The 23912-nt window shown below is 45.5% G+C and overlaps 2 protein-coding genes across 3 annotated transcripts; both read left to right on the top strand.

Moving 5' to 3' along the window:
• The first annotated feature begins 26 nt into the window (after positions 1–26).
• Ndufa7 (NADH:ubiquinone oxidoreductase subunit A7) lies at positions 27–13541 on the top strand. The gene is made up of 4 exons (XM_032909951.1): positions 27–146; positions 907–956; positions 5091–5240; positions 12817–13541. The coding sequence occupies exons 1-4, from the start codon at positions 96–98 to the stop codon at positions 12902–12904; spliced, it is 339 nt and encodes a 112-aa protein (XP_032765842.1). The 5' UTR covers positions 27–95; the 3' UTR covers positions 12905–13541.
• Positions 13542–17138: 3597 nt separating this feature from the next.
• Cd320 (CD320 molecule) lies at positions 17139–22817 on the top strand. Of its 2 annotated transcripts, none has more exons than XM_032909917.1 (5): positions 17139–17351; positions 20211–20336; positions 21533–21763; positions 22054–22215; positions 22429–22817. In XM_032909917.1, the coding sequence occupies exons 1-5, from the start codon at positions 17219–17221 to the stop codon at positions 22488–22490; spliced, it is 714 nt and encodes a 237-aa protein (XP_032765808.1). In that variant the 5' UTR covers positions 17139–17218; the 3' UTR covers positions 22491–22817. The 2 variants fall into 2 exon arrangements, with proteins under 2 accessions (XP_032765808.1, XP_032765816.1); XM_032909925.1 differs by having other exon boundaries at positions 17140–17351; positions 22348–22817.
• The last annotated feature ends 1095 nt before the right edge of the window (positions 22818–23912 follow it).

The raw sequence follows: 23912 nt of genomic DNA, 5'->3' as shown, positions 1-23912 counted from the left end.
GACCACGCCTCACTTCCGCTCTCGCGAGACCGCACGCAGTACCCAGGAACCCTCGGGGCAGAATCGTCACCGGCGTCCTTCGGAGCGGAAGGAATATGGCGTCCGCTACTCGCATTATCCAAAAGCTTCGGAACTGGGCGTCTGGGGTGCGTGTACTGTCCGATCCCGGCCGGGAAGGCTTTGGGTTCTGTAAGCCCGCGAAACCTACCCCTCTTAACATCTGCTTAGTTCGGTGGGGAGTCCAGGATCCCTGAATTTGTGACTCCCAATAGGCAGAGACTCAATGTCCTAAATGTTTTTTGACCGGGTTCTTGGAATTCCCTTGGCTTTAGATTGTCCGGTTTTAACTTCCTCCCTCCCCTCCTCCTTTCCCATCTCTCTCTCCTTGCCTCATTTGTCTTCCACGTTCCACTCAGACCTGGTGTTTCTTTCTCCCTGTATCAGCTTTGAATCTTGTGCCCCTATTTTCGGAAGATCGAAGGCCAGTTTTTAGATTTTGGAAGAAAACAGAGGTCGGGGAAGCTGTAAATTTCTGTATCTTAATTTAGGGTCTAAGAAAGGAAGTATATCTAGAGCTCAGCAAGCAACTGTTTGGATGGGTGAATCTTCAGAGAAAGTGAGAGTTTCCATAATGTTAGGGTAAGCATGTTTAGTATACTGACCCATATCCAAAGGAGATAAAAAAGGGAGACGTTTTAGGTTAGAACTTGGGAAGGCTGGAAAACTTACTAGTAAAGTTCTGTAAGCCGTGGCTCTAGGTCAGGGCCAGCCTGAAATAATCTTAAGTCGGAGGCACATATCCCCTTCATATGCAGGACTTGTATCCTTATTCTGACTGGCTACTTCTGTTCTCTAACCCTATCCTGGGGTTTCCTAGAGTCTGACCTCTCTCCTCTCCTCCCACAGCAAGACCTGCAGGCGAAGCTGCAGCTGCGCTACCAGGAGATCGCCAAGCGGTGAGCAGGCCCTGCTTGCTGCCCTCATCCTGTCATTCTTCCACCTAACCCAGATTCAAGGCTGGTCATAGTGGTACAACCCTTAATCCCAGCACTCAGGAAACAGGCAGGCAGATTTCTGTGAGTTCAAGGCCTACTTGATCTACATGGTGAGTTCTAGGCAAGCCCCTGCCTGAAAAACAAACGTGAAAAAACAACCCTAAATTAGTTGTTCTCTTGAACTTTCCTTGGAGAATTGAGCAGAGAGCTTTCTTGTCAGGCTGTGAGAGCAGAAATTTACTTTTAACTTCATTGGGCTGTCTTGGAATAGTTAGGAGATAGATTGCATTATTTGTTGGTATCTTGGCTAGATTTGCAGTCTTCATTGTGACCACACACATGAAATGTTATGTTCTCAAGCTACTCACGGGGAAAATGAGGCCTGTATAGGCCAGGTCATTGCTTAAGATCATTTAGAGGCCATTTTTATTTTTGAACAAATTTATATGTTGTTGAATCTTTGCCACGCCCTCAGACTTTTGGATGTCAGCAAACAAGAACGTTCTTGGTTTGTGGGGTTGGTGGCTTTAGCACTCAAGCCCACTTTGCTGGGTTGAGAATGAGCCCCTATGTCAAAGCCCAGCATATGCCAAGGGGAGCGTCTGAAACAGCACCCAGTCTGGCCTCAGAACTGTTGTGTAGCTGGAGTATATGGCCTTACACTCGTGATCCTGCTTCTTTCAAGTGCTGGGATTCCAGGAGTATACCACTATAGTAGGTTTATTTGATGCTGGGGACACCTTCATACATGCTCAACACTTTTATCAACTGAACTACATCCCCAGCCCTTGGCTTAAATTCTTATCCTCATTTTTTTTTCTTAAAACATTTTTAGATTTATTTATATTTATATATGTGTAAGTGTTTTGCCTGCATGACTTTATGTATACGTGCCTGATGCCTGTGAGTTCAGGAGACAACGTGAGATTCCCCTGGAACTAGAGTTATAGATAATTATGAGCCACTATGTGGGAATCAGATTTTGGTTCTTTGCAAGTGTAACAAGTGCTCTATCCAGTAAGGCATCTTAGCAGCCATAATTTTCCATAATTTTCTTTATTTCTTCCGTGGATGTAGTCAGGAAGGGATAAATACAGCCTGCATTTTAAAAAAATATTTATTTATTTATTTGAGGCAGGTCTTACTCTGATCTCCTGCCTTTCACATGCTGAATTGACTGGGCATGTGTTACTAAGCCTGTTCAGAGGCAGGATCTTCCATTGTAGTCCTGATTGGCATGGAACTTACTAATATATATAGCCAGGTAGGCTTGAACTTCTGTAGGGAAAGGAGTTGCACTGATTTACTGGGAATACAGGCAGGAGCCAGCTTCTTCAGGATAAAGGCGCCCTCTAGTGGTTCATTTGGGTCTTGGCATTGGATATGTTTTTTTTTTTATTTTTTAAAGATTTATTTATTTTATGTATATGAGTACACTGTCGCTGTCCTCAGACACACCAGAAGAGGGCATCAGATCCCATTACAGATAGTTGTGAGCCACCATGTGGTTGTTGGGAATTGAACTCAGGACCTCTGGAAGAGCAGTCAGTGCTCTTAACCTCTGAGCCATCTCTCCAGCCCATGCGTTCTTTTTTTTTTTACTTTGCTGTGAACAGATGAACATATGTGAACCTAGCATATATGTTCTTCAGGCAAATTCTAAATTTCACATATTGTTTGTCATTTTAGAACTTTATAACTATTTCCTTTTTAATATTACTAGATTTATTGTTTATGCTTGTGTGTGTTTATGTATAGGTCAGAGGAAAACTTGTTGTAATAGTTCTTTTGGGTCCTAGAGGTTGAATTTAGGTCATCAGGCTTGGTGGCGAGCACCTTTATCTGCTGAACCATCCGGCTGGCCATCACTTTTTTTTTAATTTTTATTTTGTTTTGTGTGGGGGTGTTTTATGTGCATATGTAGCTGTGCACTACTTGCATACAGTATCCTGGAGGCCAGAAGGTGTTGGATCCCCTGAAACTGGAGTTACGGATGGTTCTGAGCCTATGGGTGCTGGGAATTGAACTTGGGTGGGCCTTCTGCAAGAAGTGGTACCTATTATGCCACCTCTCCAGTCTCCAATCTTTTCTTCAAAAGACAGGGTATCATGGTGTAGCTCAGGTTGTCCTGAAACTCAGTTCTCCTGCTTCAGTCTTTTAAGAGTTTCTTTTCTTTTTTTTTTTCTTTTTCTTTTTAAGGACAGGGTTTCTCATGTAGCCCTTGGTATCCTGAAACTTGCTTACAAGGATAGTCTTGTACTCAGAGATCTGCCTTCTTCTGCTTTCTGAGTACTGTGATTAAAAGGCATGTAATATACTCCAGCTAATTTTAAGATCTTTTTTTCTTATTTTTAAGGTTTTTGGAGACAGGGTCTTTTTATGTAGCCTTGGCTGCTGTGGAATTCAATTTGTAGACCAGGCTGGCCTAGAACTCAGATCCTCTTGTCCCTGCCTGTTCTCCCTTGAGTGCTGGGATTAAAGGCATGCTTTACCACTGCCTGGCAATCTTAGGACATTTTAAGCTAGGCATAGTACAGGCCTTTAACTCCTAGGGCTGGGATACAGGGGCTAGTGAACTCTGAAATTGAGGCCAGCAACCTGTTCTATATAGAATTCTAGGACAGCCAGAGATCTAATCTCAGAAAACTAAACAAAGCAAAGCAAAACAAAACAAACCCAAACACCTCCCCCCAAATTATTAAATATATGTTATATAAATTATTTATTTATATGTTATGTGTCTGAAGATGTCCTGTTTGCATACAGAAGCCAGGAGAAGGCATTGGATCCCATGGGACTGGAGTTACAGGCATTTGTAGGATGCTCTGCTTGTTATGTGAGCGCTGGGATCTAAACTCTGTTCCTTATGTTTGTATAGCAGTTACTCTTAATGGCTGAGCCACTCTCTAACCTTCTTGTTTTATTTTTGAGACAGTTTCATGTAGTTCATGCTGACTTGGAACTTGTGTTGCTGAGAATGACCTTAAACTGACTCTCTTGCCTCTACTTCATGTGTCTTGGTATATGTCAGGGTGAGGGTATCAGATTCCCCAGAACTGGAGTGACAGTGGTGAGGTACCATGTGGGTGCTGGGAATAGAGCCCCTGTCTTTTGGAAGAGTAGCCAGTGTTAACTGCTAAGCCATTTCTCTAACCCTGCCATATTTCTTATTTAAAAAAATAAATGGCTTTTACATTTTTAAGGAGTACTTAAAATTGCCTGGTAAAAATGACTGGCCAAATTTGAAATGTGGCCAAATAAACAAATAAAAGCCAACTGTTTATGATCATCCACCTTTGTCCCTGGGAATTTTCCATTTTTGTTTGTAGTTCAGTGTTCACTTTTAAGGCTTTAGGTTTCTTGGTAAACTCAGGATTAACCCAAGGCCAGACTGGGCTTTGTTCCACATAACCCCTCCACTTCCTCTACTGGGAATTTTGGCAGTAGACCACACAGTGGCAGGAAGGGCAGAAACTTGGACAAGCTCCCAGGGCAAGGTGTTCTTTGAGTAGTAAGCCTTTATACCAGTAGGGTGGTTCAAAGGGTTCCTGAGATAACAGGGAACTCAAAAGTTCTATTACCTGCCTTTGGGGGTGGGGTTGGGGTTGGGGTGGGGAGAAAGGTACTTCAATTGGGGAATCTGGGGTTCTGCCTCAGTGTTATATACTACAGTTGTTGGATAAGGGGTGGTCACAGCTTGGCACTCTGACCTGATTTTCCTGAGCATATTTAGGTAGAAGGAAGGCTGATGTTAAACTTAGCTTTGTGTTGGGGGTAGGAGCATGTCTAGGTCTCTTCCTTATCTTGGGAACTTCAGTAAGGATCTCCATACCTAACTATATTTGAGACTTAAGAGGGACTGGGGTGGAGCATGTTTCTGCAACCTGGCTTGAAGAGATTTTACATGTAGATTAGTGTCTGCTGCTTGGTTTCTGGTCCCAGATCCCGGTATATAATGTGATAATGTAGCAAGGAATGACTCTGGTTTGCAGCCTTCATTGTAGCTCCAGATCCTCAGTCTTATTTATAAATGAGTTGTGGCAGTGAGAGGGACTGTCACTTTGTTTCAGTGCCAATGTTTTTCACCCCCTTCAGAACCCAGCCACCTCCGAAGCTCCCTGTGGGCCCTAGTCACAAGCTGTCCAACAATTACTACTGTACTCGTGATGGCCGCCGGGGAGTTGTGCCTCCCTCAATCATCATGTCCTCACAAAAGGCCCTGGTGTCGGGCAAGACAGCTGAGAGGTAAGGGTCCTCAATGTTTCCTGCCCAGAACCCTGCAACAGTCTCTACTGCTACTGGCTTTTCTTCCCTAGCAAGCAGAAACATGCTTTCTGAATCCTGTTTTATTGGCTGGGTATAGTGGACAGGCTTGTGATCCCTGGACTCAGGAGGTTGAGGCTGAGAACAATCAAGAGTTCAAGCCAGGGCTGAGAATAAAACTTACTTCATGAACTACTTGTCTTGTAAGCACTGAGACCCAAGTTTGATCCCCAGAACCCATGTTAAAAAATGCCAGGGGCCTAGTAGTGTGTTTGTAATCCCAGTGTTGGGGAGGTGAGGACAGGCTGAGGTAAGAAGTTTGTAGGTTCTGGGTCAGCCTGTGTGATATAGTTAGGGGTAGTCTCAAAACAAGTTGGGGAAGGTAAGATGGCTTAGTGGGGCATGGCACTTGCTGCCAAACTAGATGACCTGAGATTAAGCTCATGGATCCATGTTGGGGGAAGCAGATATTCAGGGCCTGCAAGTTGACTTCTGATGTCATGTCATGCCCTCAGGTCCAGTAAATTAATCCAAAAATGATGATCATGATAAAAGAATGCCAAAGAACTCAAGAGAAAACCTACTTGGTTCACATTCTCAGGTGCCTTTTCTTAATTGGGGATAACAATAATATTCTGTGAGGTTCATAGGAGGCCATAGTCTGGAATAAGTTTCTTTACTAGATCCAGCAGATCAAGACAGAATAGGCATTTACATAAAAGTCTGAAGCACCGAGTGAAGTTTAGTTGTATATCTAGCCTTTTAAGAAACCAGGTGAAAGATCATAGTTGGTTTCCTGGCAGACCAGTTTTTGGCTGGCATGATAAAGAAGTTCCTTCTGGTTTAGCCTTTGTGAGCCACCATGTGGTTGCTGGGAATTGAACTCAGGACCTCTGGAAGAGCAGTCAGCACTCTTTTTTTTTTTTTTTAAGATTTATTTATTCATTTATTATATATATGTACACTGTAGCTGTCTTCAGATACACCGGAAGAGGGAATCGGATCTCTTTACAGATGGTTGTGAGGCACCATGTGGTTGCTAGCCACCATGTGGTTGCTGGGAATTGAACTCAGGACCTCTGGAAGAGCAGTCGGGTGCTCTTAACCACTGAGCCATCTCTCCAGCCCTGGTTTAGCCTTTGTAAGGAAGGTAACTATGAACTGACCAGTCTCTTCCTTCAGTCCTTTGCTATCTATAAGACCAACCTCCTCTGCTCTGATTTAACAGTGCTCTCATTATGGTTTATAGAATGAGGTTCGAGGGCTGGCAGTGTGTAGCATTTAAGAGCACTTGTTGATCTTGCAGAGGACATGGTAGGATTCCCAGCACCTATGTGGCGGTTCATAACTTTCCTTAACTCCAGTTCCAGAGGATCTGATGCTCTGTTCTGGCTGTATAGGTACCAAACATGCAAATGGTACCGATTTACATATACCTCACATAGACATACACAGAGACTTACCATACATTTAGAAAAAAAGAAAAAGAATGAGGTCCCAGCACAAGGAATGGCTACAAAGTTAGAGGCCAGCCTGGTTTACATACTGAGGTCCAGACCTACTGGGGCTACATAGTAACACCCTGTTTCAAAACACCCCCACCCCACAGAGACAGACACCGAGACCCTGTCTCAAACAAATGGGCTGGTGAGATGGCCTAGTGATTAAGATTGTTTAATGCTCTTGGAGAGGAACAGAGTTCTGTTCCCAGCACCTATGTAGATTGACTTACCATCTATAACTCCAGCTTCCAGGGGTCCTGTGCCCTCTTTCCTCAAGTATGTGTACGCACGCACGCACGCACCCACCCATCCACGCACCCACCCATCTCCCCACCTCTTATTACTCTTCATTCATTCATTTATTCATGAATGACAGGATTTCTCTGTATAACAGCTTTGGTTTCTGTAGACTGTGTGCTCACACACACACACAGGATCTCCCCGCCTTCTTGACATTTCTGTTTAAAACAGGGTTTCTCTGTGTAATAGTCTGTTAATTCTGGAACTCACTCTGTATACCAGGCTGGCGTCAAAACTCACAGAGATCTACCCGCTCCTGCTTTTTGAGTGCTGGGAAAAAGGCATGCATCACCACATGAGGCTTATGTTATTATTATTTTTTTAAAGATGCTGAGTGGGACTAGAGTGATGGCTCAGTGGTTAAGAGCACTTACTTCTCTTCTAGGGTCCTGAGTTCAATTCCTAGCAACGTGGTGGCTCACAACCATCTATAATGGGATCCGATGCCCTATTTGGTGTGTCTAAAGACAGTGAGTGTGTACTCACATACATAAAATAAATAAATCTTTAAAAAAAAAGATGCTGAGGTAATTGCTCAGTTGGTGAGTTCTTGGCTTACAATTCGTAACTCCAGCTTAGCCTGCTAGTACACACTTGTCTCAGCATTGTGGTGGCAGGGTTAGGCAGATTCTTGGACCTGATAGCCATCCAACCTAGGAGAATTCCAGACCTAACAAAGACTCTGCAAGTATGCACATTCACATGCACACGCACACCTGTACACAGAAACATGTACACAGAATGAGATACTGACCAATTCTGGAATCACAAAGAAAAGCCAAGTAAAGTTAGAGTAAGTGCATTGTGCTTTTGTCTCTCGATCATAGCTCTCTCTTAATGAGCTGATGAATACAGTACGTGTTGCACTTGATTCCTGATAATTCTTGCAAAATTGATGCCCAGAGAGGCTAACATAGGACATACAACTGATTTACCTGGAGGTTTTGGGGTACTCCTCAGCCTTGTCATTCAAGTTTTTTTTTTTTTTTTCCTGGTTGTGGTGGCACAGTTCTTTAATCCCAATGCTTGGAAGGCAGGGGCAGGCAGGCCTACATAGAAAAACCTTGTCTAGAAAAACAAACAAAAGCATTTGCTTTTATTTTACGTATATGGATGTTTTGCCTGCAAGTATATCTTTGTACCACAGGCATGCCTGGCATCTGCAAAGGCCAAAAGAGGTCATCTCGTCCTCTGAAACTACAGTGAAATAACATAGTTGTGTGGGCTGCCATGTGAGTGCTGAAAATATAACCTGGGTCTTCTGAAGAGCAGCCCATGCTGAGCCATCTCCCCAGTCCCAAAACTTATTTTTACTATTTTTAATTACACGTTTGTAGGTCTGTGCATGTGAATGCATGTGCCCTTGGAGGCTAGAGGCCTTAGATCCCCCTGGAGTTATAGACTCTTGAGAGCCACTGATGTGTATGTTGGGACCTGAACTTAGGTCTTTTAAGGGTAGTAAGCTTGCTTATTGCCCAGCCATTTCTCCTGCCCTCAGCCTTTTGTATGTATAAAGAAAGGTTTGTGTGCGGAGTGCATGTGTATGAGGAGGGAGGGGGAGAGAAGAGACAGTGATAGGGATAGAAAGAGAATGGGTGCGGCCGTTACAGCACATGTGGAGGTCAGAGGAAATTTTTGGGCGTTGGTTTTCTCCTTGTTTAGGCAGGTTTTGTTCGTTTCTCCTCTTGTGCTGTGTACTAAAAGTAGTTGGCCCATGAGCTGTCTCTCTGCCTCTCAACTGCTTGTGGGATTACAAATGTGCACTACCATGTACAGCTTTTTATTTGGGTCCTAGGGCTCAAATTTAGTTTGTCAGGCTGGCACAGTAAGTATTTTTACCTACTAAACTATCTCCTAGCCATCAGCCTATTTATTTTATTTTTGGGGGGCAGCATTGCATGTAGCCCAGGTTGGCTTCCTATTTACTATGTAGCTGAGAACTAGAACCCGTAATCCCCCTGCCTCCAACTCCCGAATATTGACAGGGATGTACTTATACTCTTGGTTTATGTGATGCTGGAGGTTGAACCTAGGGTTTTTGGCACATTACCGAGTTATATTTCTAGCCTTACCTTTTCTTTTTTTTTTTAAGGTAGCCCAGGTTGGCCTTGAACTTCTAGTTCTCATGCCTTTACTTTGCACTCAAGTTGTAGGATTACATGTGTATGCCAGTGCCACAGCTTCTTTTTTGGCTTTTTTGCCTTTTTTGGCTTTCTCACTATCTGGCCCTGCCAAGCCTGAGAATTTGATAATGTAGACCATACTGGCCTTGAACTCCCAGAGACCCATTTGCCTCTTTGGAGTACTAGGATTAAAGGGGTGTTGCCATAGTGCCTGGCTGCTCCAGTTTCTTTGGCCTTTTTAAGCCTCAGTTTCTTTTTTCTGTAAAACAGTGACATTAGACTTGTATTGTGGCACCTGTGAGGTGATGAGGCCAGGACCCGTTAGACGATAAGGTAGAACATGCTGATTGTCCCTTTCACCTTTTGCTTTTCTGGAATCCAGCACCAGAGTGTGCACAGCTTGTCAAGCTACCTCACTCTTTCAAGTTCTACACTGTGGTCCTGAGGATGTTTTCACTTTCTAGGGAGGCAGCTTTTTGTTTTTTAGGGGATGGTGGGAGCTCTGCCTCTCCCCTCCCCTGGGGACTCTTCCACAGTGACATGTTCTTACCTTCTTTCCACTCGGACTTACTGTGCTTCTAAACCTCTGTAGTTCTCTCTTTCTCTGCAGCCATGACAGTTTGGGGATCAGATGGTGCTTGTTTGAACTTGCTGATTCAATTGTGTTTTTTTTTTTTTTTTTTTTTTTTAATTTTGAGGCCCCCTTTTTTTTTTTTTTTTGCTTCTAGCAAGTCTCCTATGTGGCTACATATGGTTTTTTGCTGGCTTAGAACTTACTAAGTAGATGAAGCTGACCTTCTAATTTACAGATTAGCAGAAGATTCTCTTCTGCCAGGATTAAAGGCATGTACATTAATCAGGTTTTCTACGGGAACAGAATTATAGAATTAATTTCTCTATGTATAGAAAGGGGATTGTAATAAATTACAATGGCTTGCAGGCTGTGGTCCAGCTAATCCACCAGTGGCTACCTATGAATGGAGGTCTAAGAATCCAGTAGTATTCAGTTCATGGGGCTGGATGTCTTCCACATAGCATCTTGAAGAGATCTAATGCCAGTATAGGAATGGACTTTGAAATGAGAGCACAAGCAGGCAGAGATAACTTCCTTCCCTGTCTTTTATATAGGCTGCCAGCAGAAGGTGTGGTTCAAATTCATACCTTAAAATATCTGTATTAAAGGTTTATCTTCCCAACTCAAAGATTCAGATTAGAAGTAGACCTTCCTACTTCAAATGATTTAATTAAGAAAAATCCCTCACAGGTGTGCCCAGCCACTATGGTTTTTGTTAATTCCAGATGTCAAGTTGACAACCAAGAATAGCCATGACAGCATGCCCAGCCTTGTTTTTTATCTTTTTTTTTTTTTTTTTTCCCTGGAGCTGGGGACCGAACCCAGGGCCTTGCGCTTGCTAGGCAAGTGCTCTACCAACCCCGTTTTTATCTTTTAAGAGCTAGATAGTGATGATTAGTGAGCTATTTTGTCTTGGCTGTCCTGAAACACTTGAACTCAGGTGATGTAGTTGCTTGCTTTAGGCTGTTTTAAGTAGTTGGGATTATAGGTACATGCACTTAAGTACACACACCCTACTTCCTCTGCCCTCAACCCCATCCCCCAGCCCCTAGTATTTTTAGATAAGGTTTCTCTATGTAGCTCAGTCTGGCCATAAACTCAGAATTCTGCATTAACCTTCCAAATGCTGGGATTGTCTGTTTACATTCCATACTCTGCTTCAGCACAATGGCTAGCTTGTGTCACCAGTCGTGTACCTCTGTGCACCAGCCATGCAGTGTTTGTGTGGCACCCAACTACCTGAGGAAGAACAGTGGATACCCATTAACCAGTAAATGAACATGAGATCCTAGGTATGCTCCTAGGTATGGTTAAGGAGAAGGTCTTTATTGTAGATTTGGGGGAGACTTTAGCCAGAGGCATCTGGACAGGTCCAGACAGGAAGAATAAATGGCCATGAGAGGAAATGGGGGGGAGAGAGAGAGAGAGAAAAGAGAGGGACAAGAGTGGGGAGCAGGAGAGAACCTAGAACATGGAGCTAAAAGAATATGTGGCTGAAATGGCTGGGTTATATAGGAAAGAGAAGCTAGGAGAAGGGAAGTGAAGCTTCAGGGGCTGGAGAGGTTTAGGTTAGGGGTTGATGAGAAGTTCTGAGAGGAGGCAGGACTCTTGGAGTTAAAGGAGTTTGGCAGCATCATTGGCTCTGATATGGTAATAAGTATTTCAGTTAGCTATTAGCCCCAGGTTTCTTTGGGATCTAATACCCAGCACTGTGCTCAGGAGACTATCCACATTGGGTACAAGTAGGAAGGGAGAATTCCAGGTATTCAAGGCTGGGTTCTCCACCTGGGAACCAGGGTAGGATGACTGAGGCTTTTCCTGAGCTCTGCCAGCTCTCAGTAGGCACCATATAACCCTCTGAGGGACTTCATTGGGGAGGTTTTGGGCATTCTGAGATAACTGCCTTCTGCCGTCCATATCCAGAAAGCTTGGCATTTGATCTAGGGTGGGCACAGCTACTTTTACAAACTAGGGAAATTTGGATTAGAAAGGTCAAATTACTACAGCAATTAAGGTCCTTCCCTACTGCTAATACAGAGACCCACAGAGACTCTAATACTGACTACAGAGAGTGAGAGACCTTGGAATGGTCAGTCCTATATGGGATGTTTTCATCCAACTTCTTCTCTCAGGGTTCAGGGAATTTTGCAGAATAGGCTGAAAGATTGAGAGAGCCAGTGGGCACAGAGCAGGACTGATATGTGACCTCACAGAGACTGTGGAAGAACATGCATAGGGTGTGCACATGCTCAAGCCAGTGGGACATGAACCCCTATTCTTTTCGTTCGCCTTTTTTTACAGCTCCATATGGGAGAGGTTTATTGTGGGGGAAGGGAACAAAAGGGGCCACGGAGACAAAGGGGGAAAGAGAAGGAGAAGAGATGAAGGTCAGGAAGGGTCTGCTTTTATTTAGACTGTGACATAAATGGCTCGCAGGTAAAGGTGGGAAATAAACCAAATGGACGCCGGGAATGTATGGCCGTTGTCATGGCAACAGATACACAGGGTGAGCCCCTGTTCTTAACCTAGAACTTGACAACTGCTTGCAAAGGAAAAGTCAGTTTTCTCCAGTGGAGTCTCATTGGGCATATAAACTACACTTAAGGACAGTCTCCATGTAGATGGCCAACACAAAACAAACAGTATTTTTGGAGGTGTTTGTCTCAAATGCTTTATTTGGCATTTTTTATTTATAGGTCTTTTGCTTATATATTATAGTTTCTGCCTTTTTACTTTTATGGGTTTTGTGTATGCTTGTGTGTATATTTGTGTACAGATTTTTTCTTTATATTTTGATTTTTTTTTGTTTTTTTGTTTTTTTTTAATTTGCCAGGAAATTTTTTTTTTTTTTAAATAGAGAAAGAAGGCATGGAGTTTGGAGTTGGGAAGTAGGGAGGATCTGGGAGGAAATGAGAGAGGAAACTGATCAAAGAATATATTGTATGAAAAATTTATTTTCAATAAAAATTAAAAACAAACGCAACAAATAAACCCAAAGATCCTTCCCCACTGTTCTTTGGAGGCCTGGCTCTAACTGGAGTTTGTCTTTTTTCTTGTAGTTCTGCTGTGGCAGCCACTAAGAGGGCAGTGACACCTGCTCCTCCCATGAAGAGGTGGGAGCTGTCAAGGGACCAGCCATACCTGTGACCCTGAGTTGGCTACCTTGCTATGTTTCCAGGGCCACATGACTGCTTTTCCTCCTTGGATTCCTTCTGGGGAGAGTGTGACCTAATTTATAACAAATACATAAAGTACCACATTATTTCCAATCTGTCTTTTCTTGGTATTTATTGACTGGATTTGATCTGTTATTACTGTATGTGTTGGGGGTGTGAGTACATGCTGCAGCATGTGTGGATGTGAGAAGATAACTTTGGGAATTGGTTTTCCCCTTCCACTTGTTGAGGCAGGGTCTTTTGTTTTTGGTATCCTGTGTACTCCAGGTTAGTTGGCCCAAGAATGTCTGCATGAGGCTGCTGTCTTTGCCTCCCAGCCTGCTGTAGGATTAGATTTGAGCCACTGTGTGTCATTTTGGGCTCTGAGGATGGAACTTAGGTCTCAGCCTTTTAAGGCTAGCACTTTTACATGTGAGCCATCTTGTCAACCCACTTTTTTTTTTTAATGGGGTTTTGCTGGGTATTGTTGGTATATGCCTATAATCTCTGTATTAATAAGTTAGTAGGTGAATATCATTTTTGTCCTGTGGAATGACTCTGTAGCCCTTAGGTAGGTCATTGGATTCTGAAGATAGAACTGTGGAAAACAAATAAAATACTAAATTGAGTGTGGTGGTACATGACTAACCCCAGAATTTAGGAGGTTGAGGCAGGAGGATTGCCAGTTTGAGGCCAGTTTTTAGGTTACAGATTGAGAACCTATCTCAGACTAACAAACAGAACACTGGCATCAAAAGAAAGGTGGAGAGAAGAGTGGAGCTGGTGGGCAGCTGAGCGCAAGGGCAGAAAGGTCACAGCCCTGACTGGAAGGTGTCAGTGTCTCAGAGTTGCTACAGCTGCAGGATTTACTAAGGCGGTTGGATTCTGGCTGGGGAAAAGGACAAGCTAGATTGAGAACGTCAAAAGGGAGAGGAATAGTGGTCATTGTGTGCAGAGGCTGTTGCCAGAGGACTCCTAGAGGCCTCAGGCAATATGTGGGATTGAAAATTGTTGTGTAGTTTTATTGCTGAGGAAACTGCACGAGTGGTGTGGGAAAGGGCTTCCTCCCTCCCTCCTTCCCTCCCTTCCTCTTTCCCTCCGTCCTTCCGTCCCTCCCTCCCTTTGCTTTTTTGAGACAGTGTTTCTCTGTCTAGCCCTGGCTGTTCTGGATCTTACTGTAGACAGTTAGCTCCCAATTCAGAGATACTTCTGCCTCTGCTTGCTGGGATTAAAGGTGTGTGCCACCAAGCCTGGTTGGTTTTTCTTTTCTTCTTTTCTCTTTTCTTGTTTTTTATTTGAGACAGGGTCTCATGTAGCCCAAGCTGGCCTCAAGTTCTTTGTGTATTTGAGGGTGACCTTGGAACTTAATATCCTCTTGCCTCTGCTCCCATAATACCAGGATTACTAGTGTGTGCCCCCAGCCCTTGTTTATAGCATGCTGGGAATTGAACACAGGGCTTGGTGCATGCTAGGCAAGCAAGCATTCTATCAACTGAGCTCCATCTTCAGTCCTTTTGTTTTCTGAGGCAGGTCCTTACTCTAGCTTAGGCTAATTTGGAACTAAATAACCCTGGCTGACCTTGAGGTTAACAAGTCCTTCAGCCTCAGCCTTTCAAGTTATGAGATTATAGAAGTTAGCTTCCATGTTTGGGCTCACCTCTTTATCTATTTTGGCTGTTCCTTGAGCAATTCTGGGAGGTCATCTTGGACAGATAATGCACTCTCTTAGGCTCATTGAGAACTGGTAAATTCTAGGCAGTTGGGAAGTGAATTGCCTTGCTGTCTATAAATCCATGGTATGCTCACTGCTCTGGATAAGGACCAGCCTCATCTTGGAGAGGGGCTCTGAGAGAAGGGGTGTCTGGGAGGTGAGAACCAATCGTGGGTCTAAGCTGACAACCTATGTTCTGCTCAAGGCAGCTTTCCAGAGAGTTCTGCCATCTGGAGGTCTCTAGACAGCTCTCGCGCGCTCTCTCTGTCTGTCTGTCTGTCTGTCTCTCTCTGTCTCTGTTCTGCTTATGCCAGTTCTCCAAGCAGTTCTCTTTTGCTATTCTAAAAAATTCTGAGTAGCTCATGCAGATCATAGACCCAGTCTTTTATTTTACATATCAATCCAGTCATTCCAGGTTCCCTTTTGATTTTCCTAAGAATCAGCATCCTTGACCCCAGCCCCTTAATTAGACAGCAAGAACACTTTTTTTTTTTTTTTAAATAACACTGCAAAAGAATTAAAGAGATCTGCCTGGGGGTTGGGGATTTAGCTCAGTGGTAGAGCGCTTGCCTAGCGAGCGCAAGGCCCTGGGTTCAGTCCCCAGCTCCGAAAAAAAAAAGAGATCTGCCTGCCTGTTAAGCATAGGCCATAAGCTAGGGATTTCTACCACACCTGGGCCTAACCTTGCTCTGTCCCAGGCCAACGCTGAACTCAGGGATATATCTGCTTTTGTAAGTATTAAAAACAAAAACAAACTTAGCTGGGTGGGATCTCTTTCTATCACCACTCTCTAAATCTCTTTATCTTCTTAGTATCTTTCTGACAAGTTAGCTCACAGCACAACTGTTTGTGTTTCTTTAGATTAGTAAAGCACCTCAAAAAGTTAATATTGTATTCTTATTTTTTTGAGATTATATATTTTTAAACCCATGTTTTTTAGAATTCTTTCCCATAGGCTTAAGGGCTGTTCCCAAGATCCTAGTGATTACCGTTTTGCTGAGACAGCCACACCTTTGCCTCCTGAACTTAATTCTTGCTGTCTCTGATTACCATGGAGTCATTAACTTTAACAGGGAGGACATTCCTTGAAGGAGGAATGCAAAAATATGCATATTATTATACAAGCAAGCCCTAAGCTCTACACCGGTGGAGGTCCATGCCTGCTGGCCTTGTCCCTACTAAGGCCATGGTCGACATGGGACCCTACCAAGATCCTGATCCTCAAAAGTAGGATGCTCCCCACCCTTCCCTGGACAATCCTATTTACTTCTGTTTGCATCCCTCTCTGTTCCTGAGTATCATTGCTTTCTCCAGAAATTGGTGAGACTTACACAGTATACTCCAAAAACAGTTATAACCTCTAACATTTTACAGTGGTAGACAGGCCATCCATCTACAAGCAGCACCCTTTGTGTGAAAGCCTGGACTTCAGTGTAATCTTTTGGTCTACATTCTGGGTAACTTGACCATTTGAAGGTTAGTGACTTGTCTCTAGCCTGGTTGGGAGGTAGTGTCGCAGACTCTTAAGGTAGAACTATGGAAAACTTAATGTGAAGATTAGAGCACTAAGCTGGTACATGACTATATCACCAGTACTTAGGAGGCCAAAGCAAGAGGATCCCCAGCTCCAGGCCTCTTACAGTTACCTCAGACCAGCAGAACACTACCACAAAATCTTTAGCCACATTGATAAGCAGACTTAATGCACTCAGCTGTACAAGTGGGATGAGAAAACCTAAGGCTGCCAATCCTGTCTCAATCTACTAGCCCCATGTTAGAATAAATGTCTCTCAAGTCTGAGAACTAGAAGTTAATGAGGTTGGGATAGAATCTAAGAGGATGGTCAGTCCAGGTTAGAAGCCAGTACTGTTCACTCATTGGTTCGTTCCATCATTCCCTCACTGCATGCACCATTCATCAAAGGGCACAGCAATCAGCAAACCAACATCCTGGCTCGCCCGCGCTGGCATTCTAGGGGGCAATCAAGACAATAAAGCTAAAGTAAGTAAATTATAAAATCCTTTGATGGCATCAGAGGAGGGACCTCCTGGGGAGTGTCTATGGGGTGTGGCTGCCATATTCATTAGGGCCATTGGGCAGCAATACTTGCAGTAGGCTGCATGTGAAGTTTAGGTCAAAATTTCTCAGTTCATTTATAGCCCTGGAAGTTTATTATTTCAAGTTGATGTGGTTATTATTTTCATGGTACTGGGGAGTAAACCTAGGGCCTCCTGATTACTAGGCAAGTCCTCTACTAAACTGTTCCCCGAATTCCTGACCTGTTTTGGTGATTTTTATTCTGATGTAGGGTCTCCTTAATAGTCTAGGTGGCTTTGTTCTTGTTATCCTATTCTTCAGCCTGTAGAATATCTGGGAGTTACAGGCCTACGTCACCAAACCCATTAGATTTTGCTGCTAGGAAAAAAAAAGCCAGGAGGAGCCCTAAATTCCGAGTGCCCTTGTATTCTGGTACTTACGGTCCCAGGCTTGCTTGCGCCACTCCCCCCTGCCTTTGTGTGCGCGTGCGCGAGAATCAGCGCATCTCTCTGTGCAGTCGCGCCTGGAGCGCAGCGGAGCGGTTCAGCCAGCGGTTGGATGGCGCGGTGCGGAGCTGGGCGGGCAGCCGCCCTGGGCCTGGTGCTGCGGCTGCTCTTGGGTCTTAGAACAGGTCCCGAGGCCGCTCCGGCTCCAACCCCGGCTCCGGCCCATACCCTAGTCCAAGTCTCGGGTGAGTGAACCCCCGTTCCTACACCGTTTTTGTCCCGCCCTCATGCGCTGACATCGTCTCACTATTGGCTGTGCCTCCTGTCTGTCGTTGACACTCCCCCAGCACGCGCTTTTGGATTTAGCGTGGGGAGGGAGAGTGGAGGGAATCTGCCCCTCTGTTCTTGTTGAGGGGACCGCTACGTGGGTGCTTTCTCCTATGTTCTGCCCAGCTTCCTCCCTTATTCCTGCGCTGTCCCTAAGTCACCTCCAAACTGTCCTTCAGCCCAACGTGGGCTGGAAGGCTTATGTTTCAGATTTCGTTTGACCTCTCACCTGGCACCTTCTTGTAGCAGGTATGCCTTCTGGAAACCCTCAGCCCTGAGCCTGAAGTTCTGTGGCTGTTCTTTCAACACCCAGAGCTTCTGTTTCTTCTTGGATTCCTGCCTCAGAGAATGGAAGGAAGAGCCCTGGAGTGTATTTCCCTTGTGAACCCCAAACTTGGTCAGGCACCTGTCCTTGGCAGGAATAGGAGGTCCCGATCGTGACCACTGGCCACCAGTGACCATCCACTCTATAAGAGAATAGGTCTTAACTGTTTCAAGGTTTTTTTTTTTTTTTTAATGTTATGAATTTTTTGAGACAGAGTCTCATTTTCTAGCTCTGGCTGGCCTGCAACTTGCCATGTGGACCAGGCTGGGCTTGAACTCCCAGAGATCCACCTGGATCTGCCTCCCAAATACTGGGATTAAAGGCAGGCACTGGTTCCCATTTTTTTGAGACAGGGACTCACTGTGTAACACAGGCTGGATGGGAGTTTTCAATTTCTGCCTTAGGCTCCCCAGCACAGGGTTTACAGGCATGGACCACTCTATTTGGCTGTTTTATGGGTCTGTAGAGTACTGCCCCTCCTCCCACTTTTGGCTGCTCTGTAGCTCCAATCAGTCCTCTTTTCCCAGCTTTCCAGGAGCTGGGGTTACAATTGAGCAACATTATGTTTGGCTTTAGTATTCCTCTTTTACAGATGAGGAAATAGGTTGGGAGGAGAAATAATGGTCATCCTGACTTCTGTCAGATTAATTGCCCCCACGAGGTAGAGTCTGCTCTGCTCTGGACACATTCCAAGAAAATCCAGAGAGTCCGGGAGAGGAGGTTAGGCCTGGAGGCAGGGATGGTAGCCAGGGCTTGTTCTCTCAGTTCCTCAGCTCCCTCGAGCTCCTGGCCTGTGTGGTATGCAAGTATAATTGCATTTGACTAAAGGAAAGGGAGGGAGGGGTCTTGGAGGTTCTGGCTTTGTGTGCGTGGTGGGAAGCTCTAAAGGCTCCTTCCTGACTCTGTTCCTTCCTTCCTCCTGGTTCAAGTACAAGGTATTTTCAATGCCTGCCCCTCTTGATCAGCGCACAGTCCTAGCTTCCCTGTTCAGAGTCCAGGAAAGGCTTATTTTTTATCTGGGCTCATTGTGGAGTCCCACATGACTTCTTGTCCACACACGTCAGGCACTGGACAGGGTCATGAGGCCATGTACCTGACCTTCACTGAGGGTGTTCAGTCAATAGATGGATGTTAATAGTTAGGGACTGTGGGAGAGAGAGATTCCTGGGGTACATGAGACACTGCCCAAGATATAAACTGAAATCTGAAAGTTATAGAAGAATTACAGCTGTAGAGTGGAAGGACAAGGTGGGCTGGGGCTAGGGTATAGCTCAGTGGTAGAATGTTTGCCTGATGCGCAAAAGGGTCTGATTCCCTCTTCCTATGAATATAGGGGAATACTTTGGGTTGTGGAAGGCACATGGAAAGGCCCTGTGGTGAAAGTGAGTCAAGTCTCTTAGATAAACTACCAGGAGGAGGCTAGGATAGAGGGGGTTTGATGGAGAAAGGAGGGATTTAGATTTGGATGTGAGAGGACCTGGGTCCCATGGGATCAGAGTGAGTAAGTTGAGAGGACTGTGATATTCTGTCCTGGTGGAGATTAGGTGCTAGGGGTCTAGTTGGTGACATGTTTAGTCATGCAGAGTGCTTTTTTATTTTTTTTATTGGATATTTTATGTATTTACATTTCACATGTTATCTCTTTCCCCCCATACCCTCTCCCTACTCCCTCTGCTTCTATGAGGATGTACCGCCCCACCCACCCCTCCCACCTCAATGCCCTGGCATTCCACTACACTGGGGAAACGAGCCTTCACAGGACCAAGGGCTTTTCCCTCTACTGATGCTGGACAATGCCATCCTCATGCAGAGGGTTTTAACCTGGGAAGAACTCAGGAGATGAGGCAATTGGTCTTGTTGACTATGTGTGGTCACCATGCTTTAAATCGGGGCCTTCCTATGTAGCCCTACCTGGCCTGCAACTCAGGGTCCTTCTGCCTCTGACCTCCTGCATACATATACTACCATGCCTGACTTTGGAGCTGATTGATTGCCCAGACTCTTCAGTTTCCCCTTTGCTAAGCAGGTGGGTTAGAGTAGATCTCACTGACCTTGATCACCAACCTCTTGCAGAGCACGTTGGGGAACGACTCCTCTCCCAGCCTGTTTAAACCATGGAGCTTGGTGGTCTTCAATGTAGACTTTCTGGCCATTTGGAGCCTTATCGTCTCAAGGGTCAGTGAGACCTGGGTTTTGAGTCCCGATTCTGGTCACCAAATCTGTGTGGTCATAGTGTTTCAGGAGACTGGAGACTAGCCCTGTCTACTAGGGGCATTCATGAACTTCAGGGCCCCAAACACAGGGCTCTGCAGAGGGTGGCTACCAGTATAGTTTCTGCACCCTGGGACATGGCTTCATTCTAGCTGATTGCAGCTCATAACTATCCTCCTAGAAGGTATTCTAGGTTTGGACCCCCCACCCACCCAAGGCCTCATTTATGTTCATTTCTCAGGCCCTAGAGCTGGCTCCTGCCCAACAGACACCTTCAAGTGTCTTACCAGTGGCTACTGTGTGCCCCTCTCCTGGCGCTGCGATGGGGACCGGGATTGCTCTGATGGCAGTGACGAGGAAGAGTGTAGTAAGTGGCCATTCCTGGAGAGGGGACTGAGAATGGACGTTTGGACGGGTGCCAGTTACGGAGATTAGGGCATTAGGAAAAGGCTGTGGTTATAGGGCTGGGTGAGTAGGGCTGGGTAAGTAGGGCAAGGTGGAGTCTATGGGTCTAGACTCTTCAGATTGCTTTAATCCCAGCACTCTAGAGACATGGGCAGGTAAATATGAGGCTAGCAGTTGTATATAGTGAGTTCCAGGCCAACCAGAGCTACATAGTGAGACTTTGTGTCAAATGGAAAATAAAAAGAGCTGGGGGTCTAGGGCAGGTTTGTAAGGGGGTTGAGCAGGTAAAGGAAGAACCTGACGGGAAGACTAGGTATTGGAAGGTGGAATTGTCAGGAATAGCAGGTTGAGACTTTACGTAGGGCAAGCCTTTACACACACAGTTATTTTATTTAGTGTGTGTCTGGGTACAAGTGTGTGCAGGAGTGTTGCCAATGTGTGTGTGTATGTGCTCGCGCATGTGTGTTTGTAGGTCAGCTTGACACTGGTGTTATCCTCTGTGGCTCTCTCCCTTACCTTTTTGAGACCATGTTCACTAAAATTGGAGCGTCCAGTTTCAGCTAGACTGGCTGACCCAGGAGCCCCCAGGGGCCACCCGTCTGTACTCGTAGCCTTGTAGTTAGGGATGTGCCCTGCTGCACCTGGTGTTTACTGGGTACTGAGGATCAAACTCAGTCCACATGCTTGTACAACAAGCACTTTACCCACTGAGTTGTCTCCTCAGCCCTGAGGAGGCTTTTTTAAAAAATTTTATCGTATATGTCTCTGGATGGCCTGAAACTCTCTTTGTAGATCAGACTGATTTCAAATTCACAAGAGATCTACCTGCCTCTGCCTCCTGAGTACTAGGGTTAATGTAGCTAAGGTAATGAGACGCCATTTTCAGTTTTGTTAGCAGCTTGTAGAGGTTAGGATTTAGAGGGGATTGGGCAATAAGAGCATGGGGCTTTCCTCCTTTAATTTTGTTTTTGGTGACAGGGTTTCTTCACATATTGATAGCTGCCTTAGAACTCACTAAGTAGACTAGGCTGGCCTCAAACTCAGAGATTTGCCTTTCTCTGTCTCCTAAGTGCTGGGATTGAAGGTGTGCACCACCGTGCCTGCTATACTGCGTTTTCTTGCATGGCTGTTTAGAACCTGGTTGACTCTGTGTTTCAGGAATTGAGCCATGTGCTCAGAATAGGCAGTGCCAGCCACAGCCTGCCCTTCCTTGCTCCTGTGACAACATCAGTGGTTGCTCTTCGGGCTCAGACAAGAACCTCAACTGCAGCCGCTCACCCTGTCAGGAGGGCGAGCTTCGTTGCACACTGGATGGTGTCTGTATCCCACACACGTGGCGCTGTGACGGCCACCCAGACTGTCCTGACTCCAGTGATGAGCTCAGCTGTGGTTTGTGCCCTGGCATCTTGGTATACCTGTGTGGGTGGGGAGGGCTGGCAGTTACTTAAGGACGTTTGTTATCTTCCCATGGGTGACTAGTTTGAGGATGTGAACTCATGAGTCTTCTCAGGCCTTCGTCCCTGTGGTGCTAAATAAGACATCATCAAGATTAGTGATTTCCCACCAACTCTACTCTGTCTTAGATCAGGAGGATCTAAGAGTTGGGCACTGGAAACCTTGTGTACTGTACTGCTAAGCCTTGAGCGCCGCTCAACTACTCATGCCTGGGCTTATTGCAGACACCGACACAGAAACTGACAAGATATTCCAGGAGGAGAATGCCACAACCTCAATGTCTTCTATGATTGTGGAGAAAGAGACCTCCTTCAGAAATGTCACAGTTGCTTCTGCTGGGCACCCATCCCGAAACCCAAATGCCTATGGGGTTATCGCAGCTGCTGGTAAGATAGGCTTTCCCATGTGAGGAGCTTGGGGTTATTGGAGGGAGTACTCAACAGACTCTGCACTTACTAGTCTGTGATAGCTTTTACTCTCCTTGTCCCACTCCTGACCCATCTGTCTGTCCCCTACAGGGGTGTTGAGTGCCATCCTGGTTTCAGCTACCATTCTCATATTGCTACGACTCAGAGGTCAGGGTTATCTACCCCCAACAGGGCTGTTGGTGGCCGTGAAGGAGTCGCTGCTGCTGTCAGAAAGGAAAACCTCTTTGATCTGAGGACACATGGTTACCACCTGGCCCTGAGTACAGTCAGACTGGAACAAAGCTGCAGTGGAACATGCAGGTAGCAACTGGCTTCTCAGCTCCGAGACCTGGGCTCTTTTGGCCACAGAGAACTTTGATTTTTAAACTTCTTCAGATGTGGTCCTGGAGACTGGGGGTCGTCAGACACTCCCTTTGTATGTGGTGAGCTTGGCTGGAAAATCGCCATAGCCAGGACTGAGGGGCCAGTCCCAGGATGCTCCCAAGAAATGGGGCCACCCTGGTCTAAACACTCCTTCTGCTCACATTGACGGGCAGGTATTAAAGTTTCTTCACCCCCTCTGTCTGCCTCTAGCCTCTGTTTCACTTGGCCTGGGCAGTCTACGGTCTGTTCTGGATCATTTTCTACCTTTTAAAAGGGAGCATCCCTTTTAAAAGCCGAGAGAATATGAGTCTGTGTCCTGGACATTTCCCTGTACACTGCTTCCCTTATAAAGTGAGGCCGGGTGTTAAGTCCACACTCAACATTAACACTGGGTTTTAATAGGAGAAGAGGAGACCTGAGGTAGTGTTTCCTTATTGGGCATTCCTTTGCATGGCTTCTTCTGTGACATGGGAACTAGGCAATCCTGATTTGAACTTGACTATCCTCTTGTTTTTGCAGGGCTCTAATCCCAGCACTTGGGAAGGGGAGGTAGAAGAATTAGAAGTAATAGGCTAGCATACCGGTAATTCTAGCACTGGGAAGGTTGAGGCATGAAGATCATGAGTTCAAGGAATGTCTGGGCTATACAGGGAGACCTTGTCTCCTTCCTTCCCCAGATGTAGTTGGTTGATGTTTTATGAGACAGTTCTGTTCTAGGCGGACAGGTTGTTTACTTTCTAGCAATGAGTTAGCCCTAGGAGGGAAGGAGGGAGGGAGGGAGCGAGGGGCTGCCCCCATGAGGGAACTGATGCCTGAGCGAGGACATACAGAAAACAAGAAAATATGACGTCTGAGTAACAAGACAGAGCTCCTCTCAGATTCTCATATTCCTAATATTCCCCCCTTCCCCCAGCTCTCGGCAGGCAGAGGAGAGACCTGCCTGGCATCTCTATGGCTTCTATTAACCTTGAATCCTATGATGAGTATTGGAGCTCTGAGGCTATGTAAGTAAGAGGACCTGAGTTCAGATCCCCAGTACCCATGTAGAAAGTTGAATTTTCCTATAATCTTATTGAGGATGAATATGAAGACAGGAGGATCCCAGAGACTTGCTGGCCAGATAGTCTAGCCTGAGAGCTTAAGATTCAGTGAGAAACCTTGTTTCAAAAAATAAAGGGTAGGGACTGGGGGTATGTCTCAGTGATTAAAGCACCTATTGTACAAGCATGCGAACATAATTTGTATCCCCAAAGCCCATGTAAAAGCCAGGTGAGTGTGGAGGCCTGCCTGTA

The sequence above is a fragment of the Rattus rattus genome, chromosome 1 (assembly GCF_011064425.1).
Source record: "Rattus rattus isolate New Zealand chromosome 1, Rrattus_CSIRO_v1, whole genome shotgun sequence".
NCBI lineage: Eukaryota > Metazoa > Chordata > Mammalia > Rodentia > Muridae > Rattus > Rattus rattus.
Note: the sequence above shows the minus strand (reverse complement) of the source record. Positions and strands in the feature narration are given on the sequence as shown.